The sequence below is a fragment of the Schistocerca americana genome, chromosome 6, assembly GCF_021461395.2.
Source record: "Schistocerca americana isolate TAMUIC-IGC-003095 chromosome 6, iqSchAmer2.1, whole genome shotgun sequence".
Classification (NCBI taxonomy): Eukaryota; Metazoa; Arthropoda; class Insecta; order Orthoptera; family Acrididae; genus Schistocerca; species Schistocerca americana.
In genome coordinates, this window is record NC_060124.1 from 322,886,385 (window position 1) to 322,907,743 (window position 21,359).

A 21,359-nucleotide genomic window follows, 5' to 3' on the forward strand; every position below is an offset into this window, starting at 1 on the left:
TAATTTCTTGTGCTGCTCACATAATAGAATAAAGTGTACACCCTTCTAATACAACAAAAAATATACCTAATGTGACAGATTCGTTTACTCCTGTACTGTAAAAGCTAGTCCTGTTGGGGAAAGTGTGAGCACGCTAGTCAAAGTTTTATGTCAGATTTGCAAACTGCTCGATTTCTCCAGCGACAGCATGTTTATAACATATGAAGACATGCAGATCAAAAAGGTTGACAGTGTTACATTTCTGGGACTACAATTCGATAATAAATTCAGTTGGGAAGGGCATACCACATTTTTTCATTCTATTATTTCATAAGGGAGCATATTCTGTGGTAACTTATCAAACGTAGTAAAAGCGTGTAATAAAAATCGTTTGTGGTATCATTTCAAGAACATCATGTAGGAACCTGCTCAAGGAACTTTGTATTCTAACCACTGCTTCCTAGTATATTTATTCCTTAATGAAATTTGTTACAAGTATTTCCAACCAATAGCTTAATACATAATATCAGTCATAGAAATGGGAACAGCAATCTACATAAAGACCTAAAATTACTTACCTTGGTCCAAAAGGGTCCAATATTCAGGAACATGCATTTTCAATAAACTGCCAGCAAGTCAGCAACCATTAAAAACTCGGTTTCAGATAAGGCACGGTTTACATTGTTTTTGAAAGACTATTTGATACAGAAGTGTCTGATTCCACCCGCCATCAATATGCCTGAAATGGCTATTTTAAGTGTGTCTATGATGTCACTACACACACATGGCAACAAACACGAATATACATATAAATAATACAATAACATTTCCCACCAAAAATACAATCAAACCAATGAAACAACTGCGGGAAGTTGGGGGTTTTAGGGTGAGGACAAGCTAGTAAAAAAAACACACCATGATCCCAAAACACAAAATGAAGATCAAAAAGAAAAAAAAATACAGCATTCTGCTACACCAACAAAAATCTGCAGGAATCGAACACTGCACTTGAACAATATAGGTCAACTATAGGTGACCATACCAAAACACCAATACCCACAACTAAAAGTACGAAAATTGGAATCAGACATTTCCCTTGACCTACATAGGTCAACCTCAGATGACGATACTAAAACATCAACACACACAACTATGAAAATGGGAATTGGTCATCTCCGGTGACCTATATAGGCCCACCACAGCTACTGATGCCAAAAAACCAACACCTACAATTGCGAAAAATAAAACCACAATCCCAAAAGTCCACAAATCAATCATCCCTACATAAATTAAATCACATTCAATACTTCATAAATACACAAAACATCACAGCTAGAAAAAAAAAAATAATTACCACCAGCAAATTCCGGCACTGCAACGTAGATCGACAGCCCCCCCCCCCCCCCCCCCACACACACACAAAAACCAACTCATAAACACCGTGCCGTAATGACATTCACACACCACAACACCTTTACGTCGAAGCAGACGGGTGGAATCAGACGCTTCCATTGACCCCTCCTTCTACTCTGTAGATGAATATCGTAACAGAGACTGATAGACCAGCTTAGGTAAAAATTCTGCTATATTTCAGTTTTGATAGCACTTGGTTGCAACGGTCAAGATCGGGTATTCTGCGTACGATAAATTTATTAAAAGTACGTAACTGTGTTTTATTCTGTCAGTGTACCAATTCTGTAAATATCAGCAGTTACTGTGATATATTCACATATTTTGGCAATCTCCTGACAAATGATGAGGATAAAAATTATTATATTCCACTGTATTATGTTTTACTTTCTGACATGTTATTTGTCATTCGCGATGGCCAGCGGCTATTTCCGTAGCAGTACGAAAATATTTGTTCGCTCCAGTTACTATCCTCTCTGGAAATATCACCTGGAACTACGACCTTTAACTGGAGTCACCGAGTCAGTAACGTCTAGACACACAGTTACTCCGTTACCAGCTTCCAGGTTATCTGTGGTGGTGGCCCGATAACTACCAGAGAACTAGAACTACGAGCCAATAACGATAACTGCCAGAGGAGAATACAGGTCTCTGACAGTTATTTCCATAGTCGCTCGAATTCATTAGCAACTTTCCTTGTACTACCCGTCCAAGCTAAATTAACACGTAAGGCGGTGGCTTAAGGGAACGACCGTACTTGTTAATGCCTGTACTGCAGCTCCTATCAGCCACGGCTCGGACATGAACTTTATTTAATTGTTTATGCTAAAAGTAACGAAGGCCCACGAAATAGTACACAGTTCTTATTAACAGATGGCGCGCAGTCTCACAGTTATTCCCATGGTCTATAGAACGCCTTCCAAATGCGCAGTACGATCTTCGGTCAACAGATGGCGCGAGGCACTGTTGACACTAAACAGTTATTGAAATAACTGCCAGAATCAGAGGAACGGTTATCGCAGTAACCGTTACTTCTCAGTAAGCGGTTATTTCTATCAGTTACGTTATTTTTTGCCACCTCTAATCTGTTGGTAAAATTATGAAGTATTACGAAGCTTCATTGTACGAGCGAGGCGAAGCGAGCGTAGCAGCGGCTGAGCGGCGAACTGGGCAACTTTGACAGGCTTCCGTACTTCACGAATGAACTACTTCATTTGATCGCTTCACGGCAAAGAGTGAAATGAATGAAGTAGTTCACTGGAATGAACGAGTTCGAAACATCTCTACACTCACGGTCATACATTTCTATGACTGTGGTTCCAATGTAGTCAGTGGTGTTTAAAGGAAAGTCTTTGATTAGTAAAATCTTTGGATGACGTTATCGTTTGGTGGTTACATTTGAACTTTGTTGTTTAGCGACTTTGCGTTGTTGTGACATTTGACTCATAACAGGATATGGAGGTAAAATTTTGTGTATGTGATGTGCTTCGGATGATCATAGAAAATACTTTTGTTTGTAATATGTTACTACGGGGATTTTATGCTACATAATTTGGAGACTAGGTAGTGGTGTGTATAAGGATTTCAAAGTTCAGAAAATAATCGTCGGAACTTGCTTGTTAATAATATAACTTTTTCAATGAAAATTATTAGACCTTATAAACTTTAGAATGTTAAATATTATCATAATTGTACAAGCTTCAGTGCGCGAGATTAAATTAAGTAAAGTTAAGCCTGAAAAGAGCGAAAGTTTAGTTTTACCAATTCTGCAGCTGTCACCACAACCAGTATTTCAGGGTTCGGTCCACTTCCACGTACTAACCATTCCACGCCATCTGCGTTAGTGAAAGGCTTGTAAAGCCACTTGATTTTTCGAGGGAGGTGGGGTGTGGAATCTTCATCTTTAGTGAGGGAAGAAAGATTTAGAAAATTCCTATTTCATTATGTGAAGTGGAGACTGCGTTGGAGGCCATTAACCTACTTTCTTTGCAAAAGTATTGACCTCTGAAATCTGGTGGCATGTTTTCTTTTTTATATCTTGTGGTTTTACTTTGTTTTTAATTTCTGTTACCTGTATAGGAACAACAGCATGAAGTTCAGAGGCTATGTTTACTGTTATCAAATTTAAAAAATGAGAATGAAGGAATGCAGAATGTTATTACACCTTTAGAGTTGGAAAATGAGAAGCAAGATAAACTGGAAGCAAGCACTGAGAAGGTACACGAGACAGAACTAGCTGAAATGAATAAAGAGGTGAGTGCCTGATGTTTCAACCCAGTAGCCTACTTCATGGTAATTTTTTGCAACATCTTTATCACGACCGAGAGAAGTAGCGCAGTGATTAGCACGCTGGAGTTATGGTCAGAGTAACGACAGTTGAAAGCTATGTCCAGTCATCCTTATTTGTAACAAGTTTCCAAATGAAAAGGTATGAAACATTCTAGCGACCAAACTGGTTGAAATTTGCATGTCAATGGAATCAATGAAAACCTCGTAGCTCCAGCTGTCTGTGAAAGCTTCGTAATTCCAGTAACTGGTAACTCCGTTATCAAAGAGAGATTTGAAACTACATTGATTTCTCTAATCTGTCAATAACTAGGTTTCTACTGTATGGTTACACATGTAGCAAACTGGAGTTATGAGGTTTTCGTTGCCTACCATTAATATACTGCTTTTGGGTAACATAGTGAGGCATCTAGGAATGTGAATGTGGTGCATTGCCTTCCGAAAAAATTCAAAGCTGTGCACAAGGCAGGCAAGGTGATGTTCACAAAGATTTTCAATGTCCGAGGTCAAATACTCAATCATGGAAAAACCGTTAACAAGGTAACACTCTTATTGGATTGCATTGTGGTGAACAAATTAGAATGGGTTGCTCAACCATCCATGCTGCTGACGGTTTGGCTATTCAAAGCCTGCTACCCTCTCAACTCTGTGAATTGCAGGAGGGAGAAAGAGGAACTGCCAAATTTTATTGACTGAAAGCTTTGAGGGCTCTGCTGACACATGATTAGTGTGTAAACCGAGTTTGTTGATTTTGCGCTTCGACATTCGGAACCAGTCGGGTCTTTGCAGAGACAGCTGTGAGTAAAGCTCTGGTAAAGTTTGGCATTGTTGAAATATGTTGCCAAACTCTTTGACTGAGGGGACAGTTGTTACATTGGTCGTGATTATAACAGTTTTGCTGAAAACTTACGGTGCATGATATTGGTGGCTTTATCAGTTTCGCTTTTCATGCCACACGTGGCTCCATTCTCCATATATAAAATTTGCATTTTTCACGTTTCAGTAGCATTAATTCAATAAATAGAATTAAAGTACAGTGTTTTCATATAAATTTCAAATTAACAGACATATAGTTGTATCAAATGTTGTCTGGTGCGTGAAAAAATTAGTTCATCAGGGGCAGCCTGTTGTGAATACCATTACTGAACAATTAGACTTGTGTGTGTCAGTGAGTGGTCTTATCGGAACCAGATCACTGCACTGGGACAGCCCACTGAAACCATCATACTGTATGAGTGCCAGGGCTCCGTCTTGCATGGCCTGTGTATGCTGAGACGTCCTGGCACTGAAGTCTGCCTGTGGTGCAGTGTGTTATGTTCGGCATATCTTAACTATATTCATGTTACACTTGCAACATGTCAACAAACAATACAGTTCAAAAAAGATATGGTAGCAAGATGGTGTGGATCTTAATTACTTCTGTGGTTATATGTATCCGAACCTTTAATAAACAGAAGTAATAATAATAAAAAAATAATAATGCTTTCCTTGTGGTAATGAGGTTCAGAAGTGAGACTAAAGATCAGAGTGGAAGGATATCAGTGATAAGATTTGATGATGGTGTTGCTGTTCTCTATGAAAGTGGGGAAGAATTACAGTGCCTGTTGAATCGAATGAGTCATCTGCTAAGTACATAGCATTTATTTGGAATAAATCAAATACACAAAAGTATGTGGTAGTAGAAATGAGATCTGCAATGAACTTATGGAAATTGTGGACTACATAGCAGACAGAGGTGGAATTCTGCTACCTTGTAAGTAAACTTAATGTGAAATGGATGGAACTAAAAGGCATAAGAAGATGATACATGCATATTTTTCTAGTATTGGTTATTGGCCTTAATTTGAGGAAAAAATACCTTAGAATCTACATCTGTAATGCAACATTACATGGAAGTGAATTGTGGACTATGACGAAACCAGAAAAGAGACTGAAAATTTGGAAGCATATTACAGGAAATGAAATTGCGCCCTCACGACTGCTTTGACCTTCCTCCTGAGGTCGGCATTTCATGTCATGGGGGTGTCATGTTGCTCATACAGGATGACATTCATAGTCATCCCATCTCCCCGACTACCCATCTTCACGCTGTTGCAGTTCGCCTTTTCCTTCCCCGCCTGACTTTTTTCCTCTGTACCTTAAACCTCCATTATTTGATGGCACCAGGGCAGACTTCCTTCAGCTTATTGGGCAGTTTCCTCCCCCGTTTTTGCTACTGGGTGATTTTAATACGCATCATCCCCTTTGGGGTTCTCCCAGGGCCTGTCAGAGGAGTTCCCTCTTGGCTGACCTCCTTAACCAACTTAACCTTTTCTGCCTTAACACTGGAGCACCTACTTTCCTTTCCAACTCCTTGCACGCCTATCCCGATTTGAACCTATTATTTTGCACTGTCCAGCTTGCCCCTCGTCTTGAGTGGTCCACTCTTTCTAACACCTACTCGAGTGACCATTTCCCACGTGCTCTCTGTTTGCTGACTCCTGCCCCCATCTGCGTGCACGTCCAAATGGCACCTTACTAAGGCTGACGGAGCTTTACTTCTCCCTGGTGATTTTCGAAGAACAATATTTCCCCAGTTGTTATGACCAGGTGGACTACCTCACCAACGTTATCCTTACTGCTGCAGAATGTTCCATTCCTTGCACTTCCTCTTCACCACATCGTGTCCCAGTCCCTTGGTGGACTGAGGTATGCCGCGATGCAATTCGCACACAGAGATGTGCTCTCTGCATTTTTAACTGCATTAATTACAAATAGATGCATGCAAAGTGTTGTCATGGTCTTTGAGGTAGCAAATGAGCTAGCTGGAATTCATTCGCTAGTGCATTTAACAGTTCCACCTGCGTCGTGTGACCCAACCTCCGACGGCTCTCAGGGACCAAGATCCATTCTCCCATTTCTGGCCTGACAGTAGCAGACGGCATTATCGTGGACCCTATTGCTATCTCCAACATCTCGGGCCACCATTTTGTGGAAGTTTCGAGCTCTTCCCACTATCATCCTGCCTTCCCCCACCAAAAATTAGTGGTGGAGGCTCGGGCAATACCCTTCTCTTCTCTGAATCGTGAGTGCTACAATGCTGCCTTTGCTACGAGGGACCTCAATCATGCTCTCAGTTCATCCTGATCCTTTGTCCCAGCATCAAACGCCATCCACATTCAAATGTTGCAGCACCTTTCTCTTGCGAGCAAGCACTTTCTGCTTCACACATGCAACCACATCTGGACACAGGGCACATTTCCCAGACACTGGCGTGAGGCCACCGTCATACCCATACATAAGCCTGGTAAGGACAAAAACCTTCCTTCTAGCTACCACCCCATCTCTCTTACCAGCTGTGTTTGCAAGGTGATGGAACATATTAGTCATGCCCGGCAGGTATGGTGGCTCGAGTTTCGCAATTTAATGACGGATGAACAGTGTGGATTTCGAGCATGGCGTTCTGCAGTTGACCATCTCGTTACTTTGTCCACCCATGTCATGAATGGTTTTCTGTGGAAATCCCAGACTGTGACCCTGCCAGGATTTGGAGAAGGCCTCGACACCTGCTAGAGAACTAGTCTCATCCGTACTCTTTACATGTGGGGCTTCTGTGGCTGCCTGCCCTGTTTCCTTCAGGGATTTTTATAGACTGAGTTTTCAAGGTATGTGTGGGTCCTGCCTTGTCGGACACCTTTGTCCAGGAAAACGGTGTGCCTCAGGGTTCCGTCCTGAGCATCGTCCTATTTGCTATTGCCGGTAACCCTATAATGGCCTGTTTCCCACCGGCATCGGATTACGCTTTTCCACTGACAAAACCCTCTGTATAAATTTCTGGCGGCGCAATTGGTTCCCCCTGCGTGTTAGGGGGTAAGAATAGGCCTGTGGTATTCCTGCCTGTCGTAAGAGGTGACTAAAAGCAGACTCAAACGTTTTTGCCCTTATGTGATGGTCCCCTCTTGGGTGTGATGACCATAGCTCAAAATTATTCTGAAGAGCGAGCCAATTGGGGAAGGGCACCTTACTTGGTGCGTTGAGTCCATCGTGCATTGAGACCTTTAGCCAGCTTATTTGTCATTGCATTGCAGTCCCGCTCGCTCTCCATCTCTTGGGCGAGGATACATTCCTGGGTGCGATTTCCACCATGCACTCAGCAGTGTCGCTTTCTGCGCTGATGACGACCATGGACCGCTCGCCACCTAATATCCGATGCCTATCTCCCTGGGGCATCGGGACTGCCAGGTGGCCCTTGCTGTGGCTGGGTGGCGCCCACGGGGAGGGCCTTTGGTCAGAGTAGGTGGCATCAGGGTGGATGACACGCGATGAAGTGTGGCACATCTTCTCTTGCTGGTGGCCAACCACCAGCAGTCTCTTAACTGTTAGAGGGCTCACTTTAATGCACACATGTATGACCCCAAATCGTTCCCCTCTCCGGCCACACCATGGGAGGAACGAAAGGCTATGAATGAATGACAGCGAGACGTATTCACCCCAGTATCTAGTCTGTACGAGAGCTGATGGGGAATCCTTTGTGTCCATGAAGCCTCAGTTCTCTGTAGGGCATTTAGAGGTCAAGTTCGGGGAGGAGGGCTTGTCAAAAGTGCAGTCCGGGTCAGTCTTGCTACAAACAACATCCTCTGCCCAGACACAAGCATTACTCGCTTGTAAGAAGCTGTGAGATGTTTCTGTTACTATCATGCCTCCCCAAATCTTAAGTATGGTCCAGGGCATTATCTTCCACAGAGACCTTCTTTTACAGTCCGATGACGAGCTGCGCGTCAACTTAGAACGACAAGGTGTCCATTACATCTGGCGCGTCCACTGGGGTCTGAGGGATAATCAGGTTGACACCGATGCCTTCATCTTGGCCTTCGAGGGTGACACATTACCCGAGAAGGTGAAGGTGATGGTCTATCACTGTGATGCTAAGCCATATATCCCTCCCCCGATACGGTGCTTCAAGTGTTGAAAGTTCGGCCATATGTCTTCCCGCTGTGCTTCCAGCGTCATATGTCGCGATTGTGGTCGTCCATCCCATCCCGATACTGCGTGTGCCCCGCCTCCCATCTGTGTCAACTGCGGAGAGCACCATCCCCCTTGCTCGCCGGACTGTAAGATTCTACAGAAGGAACAGCAAATAATGGAATACAAGACCTTGGACCCAGTGACCTACACTGAGGCTAAACAGAAATTTGAACCGCTTCATCCCGTGTGCATGACGTCATCTTATGCTGCCACTGTCACTCCTGTTACAGGTTGCACCATATACAGGCAGCTCTCAGAGCCGAAGGACCACACCTGCCCCCTTGATGGTGGGGGGGTTCTCCCCTCCCTGTTGCTCCCGCACCACCTACCTTGGGAGCAACAACCCCTCCTATCGGGGACACCAGTCCCCACTTCTAAGCCGGAGAAGCGTAAGTCTTCTTCGCCTTCTCTCTGTAGGAAGGGATCCCTTGGGTCGCTCCCTTCCCAGGTTCCTACCAGTGGCAATCCAGACACCTGTCAGGGGCTGAAGAAGCTGCAGGTAGCTGGTCATAGGGCTTCGCGGTCCTCTTCGGTCCCGGAGACTGAATCAAAGAAGCCCTCTCAGCAAGGGCAACCACAGGATCAACGTGAGAAATCAGTCAAAGACCTCTAAGACCAAGGAAATCATGGTGGCACCCACTCCACCGCTACCTACAAGCCATGCATCTGAGGACGCAGTGGAGATTCTGGCGTCCACTGAGGATCTAGATCTCACTGGTCCCTCAGACATGATGGATGTCGCTTCTGTCGGTACTCAGTTGGTGGCAGCAGGTGACCCAGTGGTATAATCTGCCTCCTTGGTCCCTTCATGCCTTTCTCGGCCATGGACAATGTCATCCTCCAGTGGAACTGCAGCGGTTTTTTCCCACCATCTTGCTGAGCTCTGACAACTTCTCAGTCTTCACCCTTTCGTCTGCATTGCTCATGAGGAAACTTGCTTTTCAACAAGGCGAACCCGCGCCCTCCGTGGCTATCGTGGTTATTATAAGAACCGGGCAGCTTATTAGAGGGTATCTGGTGGCATCTGCATCTACGTCCTTCACTCTCTTTACAGCGAGTCTGTCCCTCTACAAACACCTTTAGAGGCTGTCGCTGTTAGGGTGTGGACGCCTGAGGCTGTTACTGTCTGCAGTCTCCATCTTCCTCCGGATGGTGATGTCCCTTAGCATGTCCTGGCTGCACTGATAGACCAATTGCCGCCACCTTTTTTGTTACTGGGCGACTTCAACGCCCATAACCCTCTGTAGGGTGGATCAGTGGCAACAGGCCGAGGCAGCATTGTTGAGCAAGTATTGTCACAGTTCGACCTTTCTCTTTTAATTACTGGTGCCTTCACAAATTTTAGTGTGGCACATGGCATGTACTCAGCCGTCGACCTTTCGATCTGCAGCCATAGCCTATTACCATCTGTCCAGTCCAATGAAGTGTGCATGATGACTTGTGCGGTAGTGACCACTTTCCGATCTTTCTGTCACTGCCACAGCGTCACTCTGCAGATGGGCTATGAATAAGGCTGACACCATTGATGTGGTGGTTCACTTGGTCACCACCGGCATCATTACTGCAGCAGAATCTTCCATTCCCTGTTCTTCTGGGTCCCTTCGGCAGAGAACTGTGCTTTGGTGGTCGCCCAAGATCGCCGAGGCGATTAAAGATCGCAGGCAGGCACTCCAGCGTCACAAGTGGCATCCCTCGTTGGAACACCTCATTGCCTTTAAACGGCTCCGTGCCTGAGCCTGCTGCCTCATTTGCCCACGTAAGCAGGAGTGCTGGGAAAGGTATGTCTCCACCATTGGCCTCCGTACCTCTCCATTGCAGGTTTTGGCCAAGATCAGGCAACTATGGCTTTCGGACCCCCGTCAGCTTACCTGCGCTTCACTGACTCTGACACAATTGCAAACTGCTTAGCGGAGCATTTTGCTCAGAGTTCTGCTTCTGCAAATTGCCCACTGGCCTTCTGCTCCCTGAAAGAGCGGTTGGAACGTCGGAGCCTTTCATTTCACACGCGCCACACTGAATCGTACAATGCTCTGTTCAGTAAGTGGGAATTCCATAGTGCCCTAGCCACTTGCCTCCCGGGCAAGATAGCATCCACTGTCAGATGCTCAAACACCTCTCGGTGGACTGCCAGCGACGCCTCCTAGACCTTTTCAACTGTATCTGGATTGAGGACGAGTTCCCATCGTGATGGCGGGAAAGCATTATAATTCCCGTGTTGAAACCTGGCAAGAACCCCTGGAGGTGGACAGCTACCGCCCCATTAGCGTCACCAACATTCTTTGTAAGTTGCTTGAATGCACGGTGAACCGGAGGTTGAGTTGGCTACTTGAGTCTTGGGGTCTTCTGGCTATGTCTCAGGGTGGGTTCCATAAGAGCCGCTCTGCCACCAATAATCTGGTGTACCTCGAGTCTGCCATCCATACAGCCTTTGCCCACCGTCAGCATCTGGTCGCCATCTTTTTTCATATGCAGAAGGCTTACGATATGACATGGCGGCATCACATGTTCTCTATGCTTCATAGTTGGGGTCTTCGGGGTCTGCTCCCAATTTTCATAAAAAAATTTCTGTCGCATCGTTCTTTACGCATGCAAGTTGTGGCCTCCCATAGTTCCTCCCAAGTTCAGGAGAATGACATACCGCAAGGATCTGTCTTAAGTGTCTGCCTCTTTTTAATTGCAATTAATGGGCTCACTGTGGCGGTGTGAACATCTGTTTCAGCTTCCTTGTATGCTGACGACTGCTGCCTATCTGTTAGCTCCACTGTCATTGCAGCTGCTGAATGGCAACTGCAGGGTACTATCCGCATGGTGCTTTCTTGGGATGTGGCTCATGGCTTCCAGTTTTCGGCTGCCAAGACCTGCGTTAGGCATTTCTGCCGTCAACACACTGTTCACCCTGAGCCATGGCTTTATCTTGACGGCAAACCTCTTGCTGTGGTGGAGATGCATCAGTTTTTGGGATTGGTTTTTGATACTCTGTTGACTTGCCTCCCTCATATTCGGCAGCTTAAACAGATGTGCTGGCAGCACCTTAACGCTCTCCGTTGCTTGCATCACACCAGTTGGGCTGCTGATCGGTCTACCCTTCTATGGCTGTACCAGGCGTTAATTCAGTCCCATCTAGATTATGGGAGCCTGGCTTACGGTTCAGCATCCCCTTGTGCATTGCAGTTGCTGGACTCCATCCTTCACAGTAGGATCAGACTCGCCACTGGAGCTTTCCGGACAAGCCCTGTCAACAGCATACTTGTGGAGGCAGGTGTCCCTCCGTTGCGGTTCCGGTGCCAACGATTACTGGCCGCTTATGCTACACATGTTTGTAGCTTGCCCGGGCATCCCAATTATCGTCTCCTGTTCCCTCAGTTGGTCGTCCGTCTTCTGGAACAGCGGCCCCAGTCAGTGTGTACAATTGCGGTTCACGTCAGAGCTCTTCTCTGTGGGTTTGAGGTTTTCCCTCTTCCACCTCTTTTCTGGGCCCCTTTGCGTATACCCCTGTGGCGTGTGCCCCGCCCATGCCTTCGGCTCAATTTGGCGCAGGGCCCGAAGGACTCAGTCCCTCCTGAGGCCCTCTGCCGCTGCTTTCTTTCAATCTCTGACACATTTCAAGGCTCTGACGTTGTCTATACTGACGGCTCGATAGCTGCTGGTCATGTCGGTTATGCTCTTACTCTAGGGGATCGTTATGAACAACACTCATTGACGGCTGGCTACAGTGTTTTCACTGCCGAGCTGGTCACCATCTCCCGCGCCCTAGAGTATATCCACTCCTGCTCAGGTGAGACCTTCGTTATCTGTAGTGAGTCCCTGAGCGGTTTACGAGCTATCTACCAGTGTTTCCCTCGCTCTCATCTGGTGATGGCTATCCAGGAGTCCCTCCATACTCTTGCCCGTTGTGGCCGCTCTGTGGTCTTTGTGAGAACCTTGGGTCATGCCGGCATCCCAGGTTATGAATGTGTTGACATGCTGGCCAAACAGGCTGTCGGTGCACCAGCCTTGGAGATTGACCTTTCGGAGAGTGACCTCAGGTCAGTTTTGCGGCAGAAGGTACTTCGCACCTGGGGTGAAGAATGGCGCCCCCTTCCTTCACCCAACAAACTTCGGACCATTAAGGAGGCTACCGGTTTGTGGCGCTCCTCCTTGTGTGTCTCTTGCAAGGACTCTGTTGTCCTCTGCCGGCTGCGCATTGGCCACACCTCGATGACACACAGCTATTTATTGCACCGTGAGGACCCACTTTTATGTCACTGCGGATTAGCTTTGACGGTGGTCCACATCTTGTTGGACTGCTCACTTTTAACTCCGCTCAGGCAGATGTTTGCACTGCCTGATACTCTTCCTGCACTTTTATCAGATGACGTTGCGATGGCAGATTTAGTTTTGAGTTTTATTTGTGCAGGGGGTTTTTATCGCTTGATCTAAGTGTTTGTCCTTTTTTTGTGTTGAGTCTGGCCTTTGGCCTACGATTTTAGACTGGGGTTTTTTGTGCGTTTCTTGGTGGTTGGCTTTTCCTTTTTTGTTTCTGTGGTCGGCCAACCACTGTCACACTTGGTGTGATTTTAATTCCTTTTTTCTGGTCTCTGTCTGTCTCTTTCTTGTGCTGTGTCATCTCTTGTCATCTCCATTGTTTGTTCTTATTCTTTGTGGGTGTTTAAAGTTCGTGGAAAAAGGGCCTGATGGCTCTAGTAGTCTGGTCCCTTCAATCCCACAAACCAACCAACCGCAATTGGTTTCTCCCACCATTTTTACATCTTGGGCCTTTTGTCCTTCTACAAAATCGGGCTCATGCTTGATAGGAAACTCTTGGTCTTCCCATGTATGTTACCTGGCAGCCAGCTGTACACAGTTCCTATGTGGTACTTCCTGGGGTGCCGATCGAACCACCTTCCTCTGTTTGTACCACTCCCTTGTCCGTTTGAAACTCGACGATGGGTGCTTTGTTTATGCGTCTGCACGCCCAACCCTCTTACGCCATCTTGACACTATCCATCATTGTGGCATCAGTTTGGCCACGGGCAGTGTTTACACCAGCCCGGTTGAGAGTCTGTATGCTGACACTGCTGAACTACCGTTGTACTACCGCTGTGACTTTATTCTCAGCAGGTATGCAAGCCGTTTGTCTGCCCTGCGTGGCCATCCATTCTATGCCTCCTCCTTTGATGATTCCTTTGATCGTCAGTATGGAGCTCGTCCTTATGTGTTACCTCGTGGAGTCTGCTTTCTGCACTTGCTACGGCGGCTTAACTTCACACTACCTGCACCTTTTCCGGTGGATCTGAACCCTTCACCACCTTGACTTCGTGAAGTGGCCCATGTTAACTTTGGCCTTGATTTGCTTCCTAAGGACACTACTCCAGCCTCAGTTTATCGCCTTCGGTTTCACGACCTTCACATGGAACTTCGCGATATTACCTTTGTATACACTGATGGCCCTCAGACGGACTGTGTGGTCAGGTGTGACTTCATCATTGGCACCAATGTCTTTAGATTTCGGCTTCCGGCACACTGCTCAGTCTTACAGCCAAGCTCTTCGCCTTGTAGCAGGCCATGGAGTACATCCGGTGGCACAGGCTTTTCAATTGTGTCTTCTGCTCAGACTCGCAGTGCCCTTCAAAGTCTGTGTGTGCTGTACACTGCCCATCCCTTAGTGCAGCGGGTCCAGGAAAACTGTCAACTGCTCATTCATGGTGGAGCCAGTGTGATGTTTCTGTGGGTTCCTGGTCATGTCGGTCTGCCAGGAAACGAGGCTGCTAAAGCTGCAGTCCTCGTACCTCAGCCTACGAGTACCTATATTCCCTGCAGTTATCTCTCTGTTGCCGTCTGTCAGGAGGTGGTGTTGCTTTGGCGTGGCCAATGGTCCTCCCTTCACGGGAATAAGCTCCGGCTTATTAAGCCTCTCCCAGCGGCTTGGACGACCACCTCTTGGCCCTCCCGCCGGGCAGAGATTATTTTAACTCTGCTGCGTATTAAGCACTGCCTTTTTAGCCATAGTCATTTGCTAAGTGGTGCTACCCCACCACTTTGTGCACATTGCACTCAAGTTTTAACTGTCTGCCACTTCCTGGTGGAATGTCCATTTTTTAACCTTTTACATCCCCGTTTGGGTTTGCCGTCGGAGTTATTGGCTGTTTTAGCAAATGACGCATGGCTGTCGACCGCATCTTACTTTTTATCTGCCAAAGCAATATGGCAAAGGCCACTTAATTTTTTAGTTTTGGACCTCTATTTCTGTGTGGTGTCGTTTTAGCCCTTTTTCCACGTGCCTGTTTTTAGCTGTCTTCTATTATGTCAATTGGGACTGACGTATAGTCGTTTTTTAACTCCTCTCTGTCTTTGTGTTCTACAGTTTTGACATGGGCTTGTATGACCACAGTTTTTTTGCGCCCTAAAGCAAAAAGAGAGAGGGGGAGAGAGTGCTGAATATTTATTTGACAAAGATAAGAAACGAGAAGCACTAATTATATGAAGTGACACAAGCAAAGCACTAATTATACGAAGTGGCACAATTATACGAAGTGGCACAATTATACGAAGTGGCACAATTATACGAAGTGGCACAATTATACGAAGTGGCACAATTATACGAAGTGGCACAATTATACGAAGTGGCACAATTATACGAAGTGGCACAATTATACGAAGTGGCACAATTGTACGAAGTGGCACAATTGTACGAAGTGGCACAATTGTACGAAGTGGCACAATTGTACGAAGTGGCACAATTGTACGAAGTGGCACAATTGTACGAAGTGGCACAATTGTACGAAGTGGCACAATTGTACGAAGTGGCACAATTGTACGAAGTGGCACAATTGTACGAAGTGGCACAATTGTACGAAGTGGCACAATTGTACGAAGTGGCACAATTGTACGAAGTGGCACAATTGTACGAAGTGGCACAATTGTACGAAGTGGCACAATTGTACGAAGTGGCACAATTGTACGAAGTGGCACAATTGTACGAAGTGGCACAATTGTACGAAGTGGCACAATTGTACGAAGTGGCACAATTGTACGAAGTGGCACAATTGTACGAAGTGGCACAATTGTACGAAGTGGCACAATTGTACGAAGTGGCACAATTGTACGAAGTGGCACAATTGTACGAAGTGGCACAATTGTACGAAGTGGCACAATTGTACGAAGTGGCACAATTATACGGTTTTTGTTGAGACACCAGGAAATGAAAGAAACAAAGCCAAAAAGATAATTGCAGCATCCAAGAACAAATCTTCGGAAGACTTTGGAAATAGGTTGGAGACTTTGGGTCAAGCTGCTGGAAAACCATTCTGGAGTGTAATTAGCAGTCTTCGAAAGGGAGGTAAGAAGGAAATGACAAGTATTTTGGACAGGTCAGGAAAACTGCTGGTGAATCCTGTTGATGCGTTGGGCAGATGGAGGGAATATTTTGAAGAGTTGCTCAATGTAGGTGAAAATACGATCAGTAATGTTTCAGATTTCGATGTACAATGGGATATGAATGATGGTGGAAATCGGATCACATTTGAGGAAGTGGAGAAAATGGTCAATAGATTGCAGTGCAATAAAGCTGCTGGGCTGGATGAAATTAAGTCGGAACTCATCAAATACAGTGGAATGTCAGGTCTTGAATGGCTACACAGGTTAATTTAAATGGCGTGGGAGTCGGGACAGGTTCCATCAGACTGGACAAAAGCAGTAATCACACCAATCCTTAAACATGGAAAGAGAAAAGATTGTAACAACTACAGAGGTATCTCTTTAATCAGCATTGTGGGAAAAATCTTCACAGGTATTGTTGAAAGGAAAGTGCGAGTATTAGTTGAGGACAAATTGGATGAAAATCAGTGTGGGTTTAGGCCTCTTAGAGGTTGTCAGGACCAGATCTTTAGCTTACGGCAAATAATGGAGAAGTGTTAAGAGTGGAACAGGGAATTGTATCTATGCTTTGTAGATCTTTGTAGATCTGCTTCCTAGGAGGAAGTTATTGTCTGTTCTACGAGATTATGGAATAGGAGGCAAACTTTTGCAAGCAATTAAAGGTCTTTACATAGTCAGGCAGCATTTCGAGTTGACGGTAAATTGAGTTCATGGTTCAGAGTAGTTTCAGGGGTAAGGCAAGGCTGCAACCTGTCTCCACTGTTGTTCATATTATTTATGGATCATATGTTGGAAACAATAGACTGGCTAGGTGAGATTAAGATATGTGAACACAAAATAAGCAGTCTCGCATATGCAGATGACTTAGTTGTGATGGCAGATTCAATTGAAAGTTTGCAAAGTAATGGCTCTGAGCACTATGGGACTTAACATCTGTGGTCATCAGTCCCCTAGAACTTAGAACTACTTAAACCTAACTAACCTAAGGACATCACACACAACCACGCCCGAGGCAGGATTCGAACCTGCGACTGTAGCGGTCACGCGGTTCCAGACTGAAGCGCCTAGAACCGCACGGCCACATCGGCCGGCCTTGCAAAGTAATATTTCAGAGCTAGATCAGAAAAGTAAGGACTACGTTATCAAGATTAGCATCTCCAAAACGGAAGTAATGTCACTGGGAAAGAGACATAAACGGATTGAGTGCCAAATAGGAGGAACAAAGTTAGAACAGATGGACGGTTTCAAGTACTTAGGATGCACATTCTCACAGGATGGCAACACAGTGAAAGAACTGGAAGCGAGATGTAGCAAAGCTAATGCAGTGAACGCTCAGCTACGATCTACTCTCTTCTGCAAGAAGGAAGTCAGTACCAAGACTAAGTTATCTGTGCACCGTTCAATCTTTCAACCAACTTGTTGTATGGGAGCGAAAGATGGGTGGATTCAGGTTACCTTATCAATAAGGCTGAGGTTACAGATATGAAAGTAACTAAGATGATTGCAGGTACTAGTAGATGGGAACAATGGCAGGAGGGTGTCCACAATGAGGAAATCAAAGAAAAACTGGGAATGAACTCTGTAGATGTAGCAGTCAGGGCGAACAGGCTTAGATGGTGGGGTCATGTTACATGAGTGGGAGAAGCAAGGTTACCCAAGAGACTTGTGGGTTCAGCTGTAGAGGGTAGGAGGAGTCAGGGTAGACCAAGGAGAAGGTACCTGGAATCGGTTAAGAATGATTTTGAAGTAATAGGCTTAACATTAGAGGAGGCACCAATGTTAGCACTGAATAGGGGATCATGGAGGAATTTTATAAGGGGGGGACTATGCTCCAGACTGAACGCTGAAAGGCATAATCAGTCTTAAATGATGATGATGATGATGATCAGGAAATTACTTCTGTGAACAGTGAACCATCTACTTTTTGTGTGTGCAGTGTAAGCTCTGATACTTTGCCCTGCGTCAAACTAAAAACAAAAGATATAGATGCTTCTTGCAGTCTTATGATTACACATTGTAATTAATTGATTATGTTGTGCTGAACAAATGAATTGTATTTACTGTCAACACTTCTGCAGCACTAGAGGACCACAAGGGGCAAAAATTGTAGTGCAGACACGGATTGGAATATATGGAGCATATAATTTAGGACATTGGGTGCCAGGTCTACTCTTGAGCATGGTACAGGGCAGGAAATAACAAGCTGGATCTAACCAGTTGGAGGAAAGCAAAATAACAATTCAATCTATGCTTGATAATGGGAAAGTTATGCTTGTTTAGCTGCTAACATCTATCTTTCTACTGAACTTGAATAGTGGACTATGATCTATGGGTTATAGAAATGGATGTGTATGTATTCCACATTTCCTCATAAATCACTGGATCGATTTAAACCAAACTAGGTACACACTAGATACTAGTCACATGGATCACTTGTTGTTGTTGTTGTGGTCTTCAGTCCTGAGACTGGTTTGATGCAGCTCTCCATGCTACTCTATCCTGTGCAAGGTTCTTCATCTCCCAGTACCTACTGCAACCTACATCCTTCTGAATCTGCTTAGTGTAGTGGATCACTTACACATGGAAAAAAAAAAAAAAATTGCTGAGGGTTGCCTATAGCAACTTCAAATAAATTTGCCATTACATGAATCATTTTTTATAAAAAGTGCTGTGGGATGAGCATGACTAGAGGGTGATGAGCTGGCAGGAATACCACGTGGTGGCGGTGGTGGTTCAGAATGCTAGGATGCGGGCGCACATGAAGTGGGGCAAGGACAAAGTGACTGACTCAGGTGTTTATGTGTTGATGACAGTAGGACTAACCTGGCAGTTCTTATGCTGATTGCAACTACATCTGATCATCGCTCGCCTCAAGCCATGCTCTTTTTCTGTATGCTAGTGACAGTAGTAAACATTTTTTGCATTTGTGTTTATCTGTTAGCTTGTCTCTACACTTTGTTTCATTGTTCTGCCCCCCAGTAGAGTGACTCGCATGTAGAGTTATGTTACCTTTTTTTGGTTCCAACTCACAGCTTTGCTGCTGAGCTGCTCTCAGCTCATATAGTTTACATTTGTGCCAACAGTGATGGTTCATGGCATTGTCAAGCCTTGCACAGATATAAAAGTGTGATGTAGGGTGACCTTACGTATGTGATACTTTTCTTTCTTCCTTTTTCATTGGTGTTAAATTGTGGCCATCATAGACCTGACATTTTTGCAATGCTGGCAGTAGTATTTGCATCTCCAGGAGTAACAACAGAAACTTCAGCAGGAGCAGATGCAGGAACTCTTCAGTGAGAATGCGTGATTGCTCCGTACTCATGCTGTGCTGACAATGAGTCAGGCACTGGCGGAGTAGCTTTCTCCATGCCACCCCAATGTTGTTCTCCCCCTTCGATGAGTCTATGGAAAGTTGGGAATATTACCTGTGGCCATTCTTGCTGCACTGGCAAGTAAGGCACAGTGTCAATCCAGTTGATAAGGCTGCCTCATTAATGTCCAACAGTACAGGATTATACAAAATTGTACGGAATTTGAAGCCCCCTACCGAGCCTGAGAAATGTGACTTTGACGAACTTTGTCAGTTGCTCACACAGTATTTTGGTGGCCGAACCCATGTGCTGGTGGCACAGTTACAGCTTGACCAGCACCATAGGCACCCTTGCAGTCTTATGCAGTGTGAATTGCTGACCTGCGAGGTCTCTTGCGCAAGTGTCATTTTTTTTCCCAGTGTGCTACCTATGTGTGGCCTCGCTCGTTAGAGACACAATCTGATCCGTGGATCCAAACTAGGGTCCCCCTGCGGGTCCGGAGCTTAGAATAGGCCCGAAGTATTCCTGCTTGTCGTGAGAGGCGACTGAAAGGAGTGTCACAAATTTCAGCCTTTATGTGATGGTCCCCTGTAGGGTTTGTCCTCCATTTTTCAAAATTTTCCTGAAGAGTGGGCCAATTGGGGATGGGCGCCTTGCATGGTGCATAGTATCCATCATGCACTGAGACCTCTCCCATCCTTCATTGACATGAAACTGCACTTCCACTCATTCTCCAGCTGTCGGGCAAGGTAACCCTCCTGGGTGAGTTTTCTTCCATCCTCTGTGCAGTATCGCTTTCTGCGCTGTCGACGATAATGGACTTCTTAGCTTGTTTGCACCTGATATCCAGCACGGTAGCCAGTCAGTTGTGGTGGGGCCGCCATGTACCGTGTTGGTTGTAGCCCCATGACCAAATGGGGATCGCTCTGCTGATGACTGTGCCGTTAACTCCCCACGTATACCAAGGAGTAGATGTCTGTCACCCTGGGGCAATGGGACTCCTGACAATGGTCATCCTGGCAGGTGGCCTTTGCTGCAGTTGGGTGGCGCCTGTGGGGAGGGCCCCTTGTCGGAGTGGTTGGCATCAGGGCGGATGACACGCCACGAAGTGTAGTACATCATCTCTTGCTGGTGGTCAAACACCAGCACTCTCCTAAACGGTCAAGATCTAACTTCAGTGCTAAGAAATATGACCCTAAATTCCCCCCCCCCCCCCTCCCTCCCTCCCTCCCTCCCTTCCTTCCGGCCATACCATGGGAGGAAAGCCAGGCTAATGATGGCTGTGAAGCTTATTCACCCTGGTACCTCGTATGTACGAGAGTTGATGGGGAATCTTTCTTGTCAATGAAACCTCAGTTTTTTGGTGGAGCATTTTGAAGACAATTTTGGGGAGGTGGAAGGCTTATCCAAAATGTGGTCAGGGTTGTTCTTGATCAAACCAGCGTCCTCTCCCTAGTCACGGGCACTGCTTGCCTTTGACAAGCTGGGGGATGTTTCTGGTTCCATCACGCCCCATAAGAGCTTAAATATGGTCCAGGGTATAATGTTTCACAGGGACCTTCGTTTACAGTCTGACGATGAGCTGTGCACTGATTTAGAGCGGCGAATTGTCCATTTTGTCCTGTGCATCCACTGGTGCCTTCATCTTGGTCTTCGAGGATGACACATTACCCTAGAAGATCAAGGTGATGGTCTACCGCTGTGACATAAAGCGACATATCCCTCCCCTGATGTGGCGCTTTAAGTGCTGGAAGTTCGGCCATGTGTCTTCCCACTGTACTTCCAGCATCACCTATCGGGATTGTGGACATCCTTCACATCCCAATACTCCCTGTGCCCCGCTTTCCATATGTGTCAACTGCAGAAAGCACCATTCGCCTTGCTCACCAGACTGCAGGATTCTCCAGAAAGAAAGAAAAGTAATGGAATATAAGACCTTGGACCTACTGACCTACACTGAAGCTAAGAGGAAATATGATTGGCTACATGCTGTGCATATGTCGTCAACCTATG

General features: G+C 45.8%; 1 protein-coding gene across 2 annotated transcripts in view; it reads left to right on the forward strand.

Moving 5' to 3' along the window:
* The first annotated feature begins 2,635 nt into the window (after positions 1-2,635).
* The window catches only part of LOC124619507 (protein Spindly-like), a 107,692-nt gene continuing 88,968 nt past the window's right edge, over positions 2,636-21,359 (forward strand). For both annotated transcript variants that reach the window (XR_006980088.1, XM_047145954.1), the window contains exons 1-2: positions 2,636-2,850; positions 3,469-3,642. Coding sequence is in view for 1 of the 2 variants with exons in the window: in XM_047145954.1 (XP_047001910.1) it covers positions 2,845-2,850; positions 3,469-3,642 (180 nt within the window). In the remaining variant the exon portion in view is untranslated. The remainder of the gene's footprint in view (positions 2,851-3,468; positions 3,643-21,359) is intronic.